Source organism: Mercenaria mercenaria, chromosome 4, assembly GCF_021730395.1.
Source record: "Mercenaria mercenaria strain notata chromosome 4, MADL_Memer_1, whole genome shotgun sequence".
Classification (NCBI taxonomy): domain Eukaryota; kingdom Metazoa; phylum Mollusca; class Bivalvia; order Venerida; family Veneridae; genus Mercenaria; species Mercenaria mercenaria.
In genome coordinates, this window is record NC_069364.1 from 7,755,142 (window position 1) to 7,767,450 (window position 12,309).

The 12,309-nt window shown below is 36.1% G+C and overlaps 1 protein-coding gene across 3 annotated transcripts; it reads right to left on the minus strand.

The window, feature by feature from the left end:
* Positions 1-1,564: 1,564 nt before the first annotated feature.
* LOC128556182 (uncharacterized) lies at positions 1,565-5,565 on the minus strand. 3 transcript variants are annotated; one of them, XM_053540326.1, is made up of 2 exons: positions 5,446-5,565; positions 1,565-3,885 (listed from the first exon to the last, which is right to left on the minus strand). In XM_053540326.1, the coding sequence occupies exon 2, from the start codon at positions 3,705-3,707 to the stop codon at positions 1,896-1,898; it is 1,812 nt and encodes a 603-aa protein (XP_053396301.1). In that variant the 5' UTR covers positions 3,708-3,885; positions 5,446-5,565; the 3' UTR covers positions 1,565-1,895. The 3 variants fall into 3 exon arrangements, with proteins under 3 accessions (XP_053396301.1, XP_053396302.1, XP_053396303.1); XM_053540327.1 differs by lacking the exon at positions 5,446-5,565 and adding an exon at positions 4,875-4,999; XM_053540328.1 differs by lacking the exon at positions 5,446-5,565 and adding an exon at positions 4,840-4,938.
* Positions 5,566-12,309: the final 6,744 nt, after the last annotated feature.

Genomic DNA, 12,309 nt, shown 5'->3' on the forward strand with positions numbered 1-12,309 from the left:
CTTAGTCTATAGCATCATTATAAGGTCCTCTCCTAATGTTATGCAAATGGGGCACTTGCTAGAAGTAAAAATAGTAACACTTTAAAGAGACCTTCAAAAGTACGCTGTACTCCAATTGTCTGTGTTTTTCACCCAATTTTGAAGACCGAAGAACCATGTAGTGTTTGAAATGTCTCATCTGTCAATTAACTTCTACTGCCTCTGAAACTTTTGACACCTGGAGCATATTATGGTCCTCTTCCAAAATTCATGATCTCTAAACTGTTTAAGTTCTGAAATTGAGGTGTGTGATTTAGGGCCATTACGGCCCTCTTGTTTCTTTTGTAATTCATCCTTAAGATATATTTACTTACTCTAAATATCTTTCTGCAGTCCCTTGTTTGCTAAAATCTAGCTGGCCATCTTCACTTTCGGCAGCAGATTTAGCTCCCTCTTTCAATAACAAAGTATAGCGGTATCAAGGCTGATTTTACCATCGTTATTTTTGCATTTTTGACGAGATTGCAGGTTTAAAACAATTTGAATTTAAGTAACATTATACAAAAATATTCTTTTCAGAGAACGTTTTTTTTTTATTTCCCTAAAAATACTGTCTCATGCCAGGATCCAGGGCCAGACACAGGCGGCCCGATCACTTCCGCCCCCTCCCCAGTTGGCTGAGAAGTGACATATACTCATGAAAGTTGCACCCAACTATTTTTGGTAAAGGAGTAATATTTTCTCATAATTTAGTCCCAAACAAATGCAATAGAGGCCACCATTTCATACCTATATTTCAAAAATGTCCAGGGGGAGATCCCCTGACCCCAAAAACAGGACGGGATTACCCCCTCCCATACCTTAAAATTTAACTCAAAAATGCACCAAAGGCCGCCATTTCATACCTATATTTCATAAATTTCCAGGGAGTGTCCCCCTGACACCACTAACACGAGGGTATGTCCCCTTCCGTACTTTTCCCCACTCGGCGCTATGTACCTCGCCGATGAAACGTTCGTTCTAAACTGGTGCCCCGCCCCCCAAATCAAATTATTCTCGATCAGGGCCTGAACTGTTTCGCATACTATAAGCGTCCAAACACCATAAATACTGGCATTTGATTAAGCACATATGTTGATATTCCTTACAATATAAATATTAGTATTCATTTTAACATAAATATAAATATCCCAGGTTATAAACTATCAAGAAGTTCATACCACATCCATGCTCTATTGTTATGACGCTATAACTAAGTTGATATTGATCCTGTGACTTACACATGGACAATACTTAACGCCAAGTTTTGAGTCGAGATCGTCCTCTTGAGAGAAACACATTTCGAAAATTCATAAACTAGATCTATGCACGTTGTATTGATCAACTAGAAAATGTATTATACGTATAGTTCTAAGTATCTAATCTAATTCAGTGCCCACAAAACAGAACACAACATTAATAACCATTGGAAACTGATTTACAGGCTTCTTATATGTTACGTTTCATGGGATCTCTTCAAGAGAGCAGAGTACTGGTAAATTTGCTTTTCCTCTAATGTATTGCATAGGAACTAGTAGCCACAAAATATTATAGTATAATTTTATTTTAATTTACTTCGACATATCATACTGAACGCTTAATATTCAAAAAATCCATAATCATACATTATGTAAGTGTAAGAGAGAGAGACATAACATTCTACATTTGGAGCGAATTTCAACAAACTTTCGTCAATATGTCTTACATCAATTATCATACAAAGAAGTATAAAATTAAAGCTAAGTATATGCCAGCATACAAAATAAACTGTGCTTTTTAACAATTAACTAGATAGTTTTGTAAGTGTTGTTATTGTGATGCATGTGTCTTTTCAATGTTAATGATTCATTTGTTGAAACAATCGCTTTAAGAAAATTCTATCTGCTAAGTGATGTCAGGTACATACTCAGTGCCAGAATGTTGCCTTCTCTATCATTGCATGAGAATTCTTGATCGCAGTTTGGACACAAGGCATGCGATAAAGTTCCATTAAACTCTGTGACGCTGGAAGCCACAGAGCACAAAGGACATGTGAATGTCGCAACTTGCAATGCTTTCAGAGACTTCATCAGCTTATCAGCAACTTCAGATCCATGGATGCGGTAGTAGTCTTTTTCTCTCTGGGTTAGATCATTCAGTGTCCAAAACACGTCAATGAATTCTAAGCCAAGAACGTCTACACTCTCGATTCGAAAGAATCCCATATCCGCCCACCTGTCTCCCCAGGAGTTCATGAACCGTAAACATTTGCTGTTAAAACTCGTCAAAACAACTGCATGCCCACCTGTCCTCGATGCCGAGCTTCGCTTGCTAATGTCTAGATCCCGTTTCGTCAAAATGCCGGTTGGATTATTCCGAAAAAAGCTTCCGAATACATCCCATTCATCGTCGGTAAGCCGAAATTTCGCTACAACTGGGCGCTTTGCTGCTACGGCTTTCATTGCCCCATTGATGTCGACCTGTCTAAAATGCAAACGGTAAAGTGGACATACTTCTTTCAGGACTCGGAATGTATTGGCGCCCTCGCTTCCGTGGCGAGTTATCATATCATCTCGTAAGTTTTCGAAAACTGGATACCCGCCATCTCGTCCGAGAATTCTGTGCATGGCTAAATGAAGAACTGCAGCCGATGCGTTTGCGTAGCAGGTGCCGCCAACTTGTTCATGTGCTTTAATGCTAGTGTTCTTTTGACTAATGTAAACGTCAAGCGAAACAGACGCTAGTAAATCTGTCAGGGTATCTTGGCAACATACCGCATTCCTTGCTAGGTCACAAGCATCTTTGAGGTTATCTGGATGATTTACTTGTAGAAACAACTTGGTCTCGTTATTAGCAATATCGATTTGCCATCCATGTTTGATGAAAATTGCCCTTGTTATCAATTCTGTCGAAATATGTGAGCTTAAGGTAAAGAGGAACTTGGCGCCATCCTCCCAGTCCCGACCAGCGATACTGTACAGTCTTCGTGGTTCGACGCTTGATGATCTTGAAATGTAGCACCCAACCACTGTAACTTTTGCATCTTTTAACTCGGCTTGAACTCTGCCCATATCTCCTTCGTCAGTTGGTTCACCATCTGACAAAACAAACAATAATTTATGGTGGTCTGGATATGTTCGTACCGACCTTAAAAACAACCCTGATGCCTCTCGAAGAGCGGAATACAATGGAGTTCTCCCGAAAACGAAAGGTTCCACGACTTTAAGTAGCTGGTGAATTCTATCGGTTGAAAGGTCTCGATTGTCAACATGTTCATGAATGGTGTTGGCGACATTAACAACATTGAATATAGAATGGTCCCCCATTCCTATTAACAACGATTCATTCAAAGATGTCATCGTCATGGCAATGAAGACTTGAATGTCATCAGGAGTCGGTCTTAACCAGCCTGATCTTGTATTCATTACAGAAGGAATAACCTCATCAACAATCTTCCTAGTGAATGTTTGGTTTGTCCGTAATTGTCTCAGTAATATGTTTGCTTCGAATTCTGATAACGCACGACGGATGTCATCTCTCATTGCCCTTCTCATACTGTTTCCTGCACCATTTTCTTCAAGTGTTCTAAAAATATCTTCAATTGTTTGATCTGAAGCAGGGCCCTTGTCAGCGCTACCTTCATTCTGGAAATGTTGAATTGTGCTTATAATGTCAAATATACCTTCACCTTGGCTCGCCCAAACTCCCATTGCAAAAATATGGTTATGGTGTGAAACATCATGTTTAACCAGATCATCAATAACTCTAAAGATCGAATGAATCCAGCTTCCACGTTTTTTTCATTTATGCCAGCTCCAATATTACTTCTCATAGAAGCAGAAACGTCTAGAAGCGTCCCAATAAATGTTGCCATTTTGCCACTCCCCTCTGAAATTGAAAGTAATAATCAGTCAAAATTTCCTGGCCGGCTGCTAAATAACAACAGCATAATTGTTAATTAATCATGATTAAAATGGAAAACAAAACTTACAAAACTAAGAGCAAATTTTTAATTAAACAAGCAGCTGCATTTTCAAACAGAAAATCATGCTTCCTGATGTACGTATGACCAAAGATGTTGGTTTTTTAAGGTTTTAAGTTTAAAGGTGAAGATCATATAAAGGTCAGAGTCATCTATATATAGGTCAGTTTGTATGTCTTGCCACAAGGTTTGTTGAGTATTTATGTGGGCTGTAGGACCAAAGATGTTGTTTAATAAAATTTTAAGTTTGAAGGTTAAGGTCATATGAGATTCAATGTCATCTATATATAGGTCAGATTGTAGGCTTTGTCACAAGGATTGTTGAGTGTGAGTATGAACTAAATTGGGTCATTCATGACTGCGTGCTGAACTAAGGCACAACATTGTTAAAAACAAGCAGCTGCGTTTTTAAAACGCAAAATCATGCCTCCTGATGTATGACCAAAGATGTTGGTTTTTTAAGGTTTTTAGTTTAAAGGAGAAGGTCAAATGAGGGTCAAAGTCATTTATATGTAGGTCAATTTGCCGGTCTGGCCACAAGTATTGTCGAGTTTGAGTATGAAATAAATCGGGTCATTAATGTGGGCTGTAGGCGAAATGGTAAAAGCTCGTGCGGACGGACAGACAAACGGACGAACAGTCCAATCACTATATGCCCGGGGGCATAGAAAATATCGGAACATGCGAATGATAGGTATAAACAGTCATTTAACATAATCATGACAGCAATTGTTTTGTGTAAGCTAACCTCACATTGTGCACCTCTAGATAATGTAATTTTATTCGTTTTAGTTTATCGCCATATATTCATCCAATAAAATACATAACTACTATAGTAGTTAATTAAAAAAACAAAGTACCTTTGGCTTTGAATAGGTATGAAATTAAAACGTACCACACTGTTAAATCCACAAGAAAACTACTACTACTTAAATATTATAACAGGACTGAAACCGATGGATAATGTATTGAAAATCGTTAAGATATGTATCCTGGAAACCCAACGGGATTTCTACTTTCGTTTCGCATCACCTCGGAGTTCTATTTCCAGGTTTAAAATGTGTTACAAGATCGATGTGCATGCTATTTATTCATTGACATATGATCAGTATATTTAGTAACACACGGTGCCCATAAATGGTAATTATTAAGGAAATATATAACTGCATTATCTTTCATGATGCCAAAACACAGATTTCATTGTTTCTTTTAAGAATTTATTTTAAACTGAACTGACGCTATTTTTCTTTAACATCTCTGAAGATGACATGATTATGTTAATGAAAATAACATCAACATATTTGACAGTAACTGTTGTCGTATACATGTATATTCATTATTCAACACGTTTGATATCTTATCACTTCTATAACACATATCAGTGATTGTGTATATTTTCATTTATTCCTTTACGTATCGTTTAAATACATCGTTTAATTAAATACAAAATCAGATTAAACGCTTACCGATGTTGAAATAACCTTTTTCGATTCTTTTAAACAGGTCATAGAATTGGTCGTAATAAGATTAAATATTTCTATACTAGTACCCAAATTGACACACACCATTATACAGGTACATTCTATACATAGAGGGTGACGTCACTACTTTCCGTCAGTGTACACAATGGATACAGGTATTAATAAACTTTGATAATGTGGCAGTTGACCTCAATACAACTGACATTGTTTATTTTCCTATACAGGTAACTAATAATTACTTTGCAATACAGCCCCAATATGATTTTATGACAGATTATCTTTGAACACCCCTGGACTTATTGGACTCAACTGCCACATTATCAAAGTTTATTAGTAAGCCTGCTCGATCATCCATGAGAGTTTGTGCAAGTTTAGCAGTACAGTTCGCTTTCGTAAACATCATGTTTGTAAACATTAAAGTCTGCGTTTTGTAACCTTAACTCAGGGTTCCATATCTTAGTGTGTCTTGTATAAGAAAAACGTGAGCTCAAGCTAAAACAAACCATAATCAAAAAGTAGAAAGGTCATTTCGCAAGTAAATTTTGGGTTGAAAAGGTGTAAACACGTATGACCTAGTAATCGAACTGTACATGCGCGGATCCAGAGGTAGGGGACCGGGGGTCCGGACCCCCTCTGGAAAATCCTTAAAAAACGAAAATCCTAAAAAAAGGAAAGAATTTTCGAAAAGGCAACACTAGGACCGCATTCAAAATGTATGAGGCTGCTGCTACATACGACTCTGACGTAATTCACATTTATGTTAATTATCTAAAAAAACAACAAAGAATTCTACCTTTAAGAAAACTTAATTTTATTGTTTTCCCCAAATTTAACAGGTGAGCTCAAGAAAATGTGAAAATAAGTGATATATTGTATATAAAATTGCAGTGGAAAAGGTGTTCTTAATGCTCCTAAAATGCCCCGGAATGCAGGAAATGAAGCGCTGATTTTCAAAAATTTCAAGGGGGGAGGGGGTAGGGGCTGCTACCTTTCCTTCACAGCCTGCTCAACAAACAAATACTAACAACCCTGTTCTTTTAAACGGCTATCATCCGCGCAAAAATACACATCTATTTTTTAGTGCATAAAGACATGTTTTGTCATAGTAAGAGGGGAAGGGGACCCCCTCTGATAAAATTTGCTTGATCCGCGCATGCTGTATATCACAAAACCACAGAAAGTTTTAGTAAACAAACAACATCTTTATAAACAACCCAACTGTCCAATACATCTTTACCGTTCTGTCCCGTAGAATTGGATACTTAAAATATTCTAAAAGAATTGTCCCCCTTTAAAAAAGAATGTCATTTGTAAAGAAATAAAAGTAAACAATTGTCAAAAACGATGTTTAACCTAGTTATGTAAAGTTTAAGCACTCGTACATTGTTGCAAATGCATCAAAACGAAGACATGTAACAGCTTTTTAAAAATAGTGTTTTTAAAGGCGTTGAACTGTCCAGAAGTGTGGTCCCTTTCCAAAATTCAATACATACATGAGTAATTGACAATGGTTTTGTAGAATAATATAAATGTTTTATATGCTGTTTAATTTTCATGTAAAACAATTCTTTCTATCTATGATTTGGTGATGTTCGAACTTTCTTCTCTGAAACATGGACCTAACTCTTCAATAAGATTGAAATTAATCAGAAAGGAATATGTGGCCGGCCCTGATAAAATATATATGTTTTCCTCCAAAGTTTTGACCTGTTATTTGCGCATTTAGGACGTTCTTCGGCGAAAGTAATCATTTTGGTGCTGAAAATGATTTCATGTTAGATCTTGATTACTTTCTCAATAAACATTATGATGAGCTGGGTATAGTTTTATCTTTGCAAATACAGTTGTTACAGGCTGACTGAAGCCTTTAACTAGAAACCAAGTAGAAAAAAAACTCGAAAATAAACTGATACGTAAAAACATAGAACGCAACCGACCAAATTAATAGCATACTGTCTAAGAGTCAATTCATGAGAGGTACCCTCACTACCCTAGTACCGGCTTAAGTGGTGAAATTCTATTAAAGTAAAACTGAATGAACTTCATCATCCCAAAGAACAAGGAAATAAAACACTGAATCCAAGTACGGCACTTAAAAGACTGTTGTTGTGATATAATTAATAAAATCTATAAGAAGATCCTTCGGAAGCATAGAACACTACCAAACAATTTAATAGCTAGGTTGGATACTGTTCACGCGATGTAATGCAAAAAATACGCTCACACCCTCGTGCATCGGCTCAAGCGGAATTCTATTACAATAAAATTGAATGAACTTCATGATCCAAAAGAACTAGAAAATATAACAACTCTCAATACAAGCCAAACTATAACTCAAGCTTATTCCTTTAATAATTAGAGGATAAAATGATTGTCAATGCGATTTACTTACGGATTCTCTATGTCTTGTACCTATTAGGACTAATTTATGTAGTAATAGAAAACTAGTTCATACGTGATGTATTTATAACTCAAACTAGTCCATATCACTTACGACAGTAGACCGCTGTTACTGTCAGAAGCCACAGCGAAAGTAGCGGTATTACTGATGTTAGTTCAAATATTAGTAAGTTGCAGTAATACGACTGTCAACTTTACACCAAATGAATTGCAGCTTACCTCCCAAAACAGTCTGCACATCGTCTCATCACCTTCAATACTTTTTAAGTTATGATCTGGGCAGAATTTACCTTGACCTTTGACCTACCACCCCTGGTTCATGCACTCTGCACATCGCCTCATCACCCAAGTTTGAAATCAATACCTTTAATGGTTAACAAGTAACTGTTATGCTCCAGACACGAAATATGATGGACAGATTGGACGTTTAAGCTCAATTTGTGATCTTGACCTTTGACCTACAGACCAGGTTCAAGTGCTCTGCACATCGTCTTATCGCCATCTACCTACATGCCAAGTTTGAATTCAATACCTTGCATGGTTATATGGTTATGCTCCCCGACACAAAATATGATGGATGGTTTTGACATTTTAGTTTTATTTGTGACTTTGAACTTTGACCAACAGAGCCGGTTCAAGTGTTTTGCACATCGTCTTATCACAATATACCTATATGCCAAGTTTAAAGTCAAACTTTTAATGGTCATAAAAGTTATTCAACATCAAAAGGTGAGGCTAGAATCAACAGCGGTGAGGGGCAAAAAATTTGCAGTCAGTGACCCTAACCACACTGCCACGGAGGCCCCTGAAATCAGTACAAGTGTAATATAAGGTGTATTCATTCGATCCCACGACCCTATGGTTGAACAAACACCTTAACCACCAGACCACCACATTGGACCTAGTGCTTGACCCAGATTTTACAAAGACAAAAATAGTTTTTTAACAAACAATTTCTATGACCTTACCAAATGACCAAATTTTTGACACTTAATGAACAGGTTTCAAACTCCTCCTAAAGTTTATCAGACAAGCATCCAGACAGGCTTTATGACCTACACAGTATGAATAAAGTTTGTGTGCTAATTTACTTCTCTGTCCATTTTGTGTCCCCCAGATTACTTAGTTGTGAACTTAGACCTAAAGTTTATAAAGACAAAACTTCTGGCCCAGAAAATCATGCAGATCAGGTGAAAATGTGGTTGCTTGAGTAACAACAACACTTTTCAAGACCTAGTTCTTGGCTACAATTGACACAGAATCAAACTCCAAGCAAAGTTTTACTGCAGTTAACACACTGACCAGGCTTCATTAAAATTGGGCCAAATTTGTAACCAGTATTTCAACAACATTTGTGTGTGTGTGTGTCAACTATAAGATGCACAGTGGACAAAATGCGATCAGAATAGCTCACCTTTGAACAATCTGTGCTCATATAAGCTACAAACAGTTCATCATTAGGTCGGGTTAATTACGCTGACCCTGTCAACAAATAGTGACAAAACAACATAACATTTTCATGTATCAATAATAGAATTTTATTCTCCGATTTTTTGTGTTTTTCAAAGATATAACAGCAGACTGTACAATTATTCTGGAAAAACAAAAAGTTTATATACATAACTATGGCAATTGCATACATCAGAAACATTCTACAGTTTGATTCACTCATTCCAGGACTGGATTTATCAAAAATTTCTTCCGAATGTTTAGAAGTACCAAACATGAACTATACACCATTCTACAGATTTAAGGTATTAGCAGCAGGGTGTTTACTCAGTACCTCATTTTCTTCTTCTTTATCATGTTTCTTTCCTGTTCAAGTTCCAGAAGTCTTAATTTTATGATGAAAACAGAAGCAGCTGTCCAAACAGTATAATAATTCGTGGGCTGAGCGCGAAACTATTGTAACTGTATATAAATAAAGAACAAGATACAACAGTTTCGCGCTCAGCCCTCAATATATGCCTAACTGCATGGTAAGAGTAACAGTACTTTCAATATTGCACATGAAGTTGTACGGTCAAGTCATAAAGGGAGATAATAAAAAAAATTTTGATTTAGACATTCTTCTTACTATGTTAACCAATATTCAAACCTATGACAAATACGTGGGAAAACTATTACCGAAAATAGGATTTCAAAAGAAATTAACCTTTTTTATGTTCAAAACATAATATGTGGATGTCACATTATAAACAAATCCATTATGTGCCTTCCCTTGTCATCCTAAACATTTTGTAGCCAAAAATACCTGACAGTTACAAAGGTACTTCAATTATTCAAAAAGTTCTTATCACTAACCTTATAGTTCTGTAGCTGTTTAAAATGGTGTGCAATTTATATGGTATTATCACAAATTTCAAGTAGAAACCAATAAAACACTTGTCAAGGAATAAATGTATCAAACATTTACTTAAAATAATCCTTAATAGCCCTAGTCAACAAAACAAACACATTCTCCATTTACAAAATGGAACACAAAATTTGAACAATAGTTGGACAAGGCAAAGACAAAAATCAAATACTTTAAAACATCATTCCTTGCATACTATTAATATTTTTTTCCTTTGGAAAATACAACTTTACATGTAACTATCAACCAGAAATTCTGCAGTTTGGGAAGATCCAATTTTATGAAATAACTCCTACCTGTATCTATTGGCAAATATACTAATTACAGGAGTGACAATGGTTTACTCTTTAGATCATGATAACAAAGCTATAGCATGTTTTTCTTTTTAAAACTGGTATTTTATAAAGGCAAGTTTTAACAAATATCTAAAATACACAAAAAGAGAATACAACAAATCCACTTCAGACAGTATTATGTAATTTAACATCAACCTATAAAAACTGACAGAAAAGTGGATTGCAAACTGACTCTAGGTTCATGTTATATCATCAAAAATGCCATTTACAATTTTTCACCCTACCATCATTAACAAAATACACAGACTATATGTCAAAATGACCAATATTGTAAATGGATGCTTCTTTGTACATATGGAACTTGAGTTTAAGAATTTTGTTTAAGATATTTAATATTTCTCTCTGACTTGTTCAATGTTTCAGATACTTTCACACATAATTGTCCTGGTTCAAAGGTTATAAAACAGTGTTTGTAAACCAGTCAAAGACAGCAGACTTATCATTGGACAATTCCAAGACTGTGCTCAGAATTAGCCAATCAGATTGTCTGAATTCCAGACTGGTCCCCAAACTCTGGTTTTATAACCCAGAGCTCTGTATGATATTATTTGGTTTTGGCAACAGCAATTCCCTTAAATAATTTGTGTGCATTAACCAGACTGTAATGAAACTTTGCAGAAATGTTAACACAAACACTAGACACTTCTGTAAAGCTATGTCACAATCTGATTAAAAAAGAACACGTAAATACACAAAAAATATTTTATAAGTAAAAATTGTGTAATAAATCATTTCAGCAACATCTGGTGTATATATATATGAGAGAGAAGTGGAGATTTCATTTTTGTGTTTAGTATTTGATTTTTCACATTATAGACACTTATATAATCCAACCCAAAACAGTTTACAAATAAACATCAAAATTTAATTCCCTATCTTCCAGGTGGATATTCTAAACTCGGGTGTGTGCAGTGTTTTGAACTGCACCACAAAATGAAATTAATACAGGCATTTATTAGTTATCATTACATGAAATATCCAGCCACATGACTTTACTTTGACTATGACGATACTTATAAAGTAAATACAAGTTTACTTTTCAGAGGCAATGTAATCTCGTTACCCATGTAAAGTCTGAATAATGCTCACTGTCCAGCAGGGTTTGAAATCAAAGGCAGTCTATAAGTGCAAGACCAAAAGTACTGACAAAGGCAGGATGTACAAAATTTATTTCTGAAGTTCAAAACAATTAAAAACAAGAGCTTCAGTAATTGCACAAGGAACAGAAATTATTTGGTCACTGTACACGAAAGCTGTACTGTTCCGGGTCAATGTGACCTGGACCTATTACCTCAAAATCAATAGGGTTCATCTGCTGGTCATGACAAACCTCCCTTTCAAGTTCCGTGATCCTAGACCAAAGGGTTCTCAAGTTATTGTCCATACACCGTTTAACTGTTCCGAGTCGCTTTGACCTTGACCTTTAACCTACTGACCTCAAAATCAATAGGGGTCATCTGCTGGTCATGACCAATCTCCCTATCAACTTTCATGATCCTAGGCCAAAGCATTCTTGAGTTACCATCCAGAAACCGTTCACCTGTTCCAGGTCACTCTGACCTTGACCTTTGACCTACTAACCTCAAAATCAATAGGAGTCATCTGCTGGTCATGACCAACCTCTCTATCAACTTTCATGATTCTAGGCCCAAGCGTTCTTGAGTTATCATCTGGAAACCGTTTAACTATTCCTGGTCACTGTAACCTTGACCTTTGACCTACTGACCTCAAAATCGA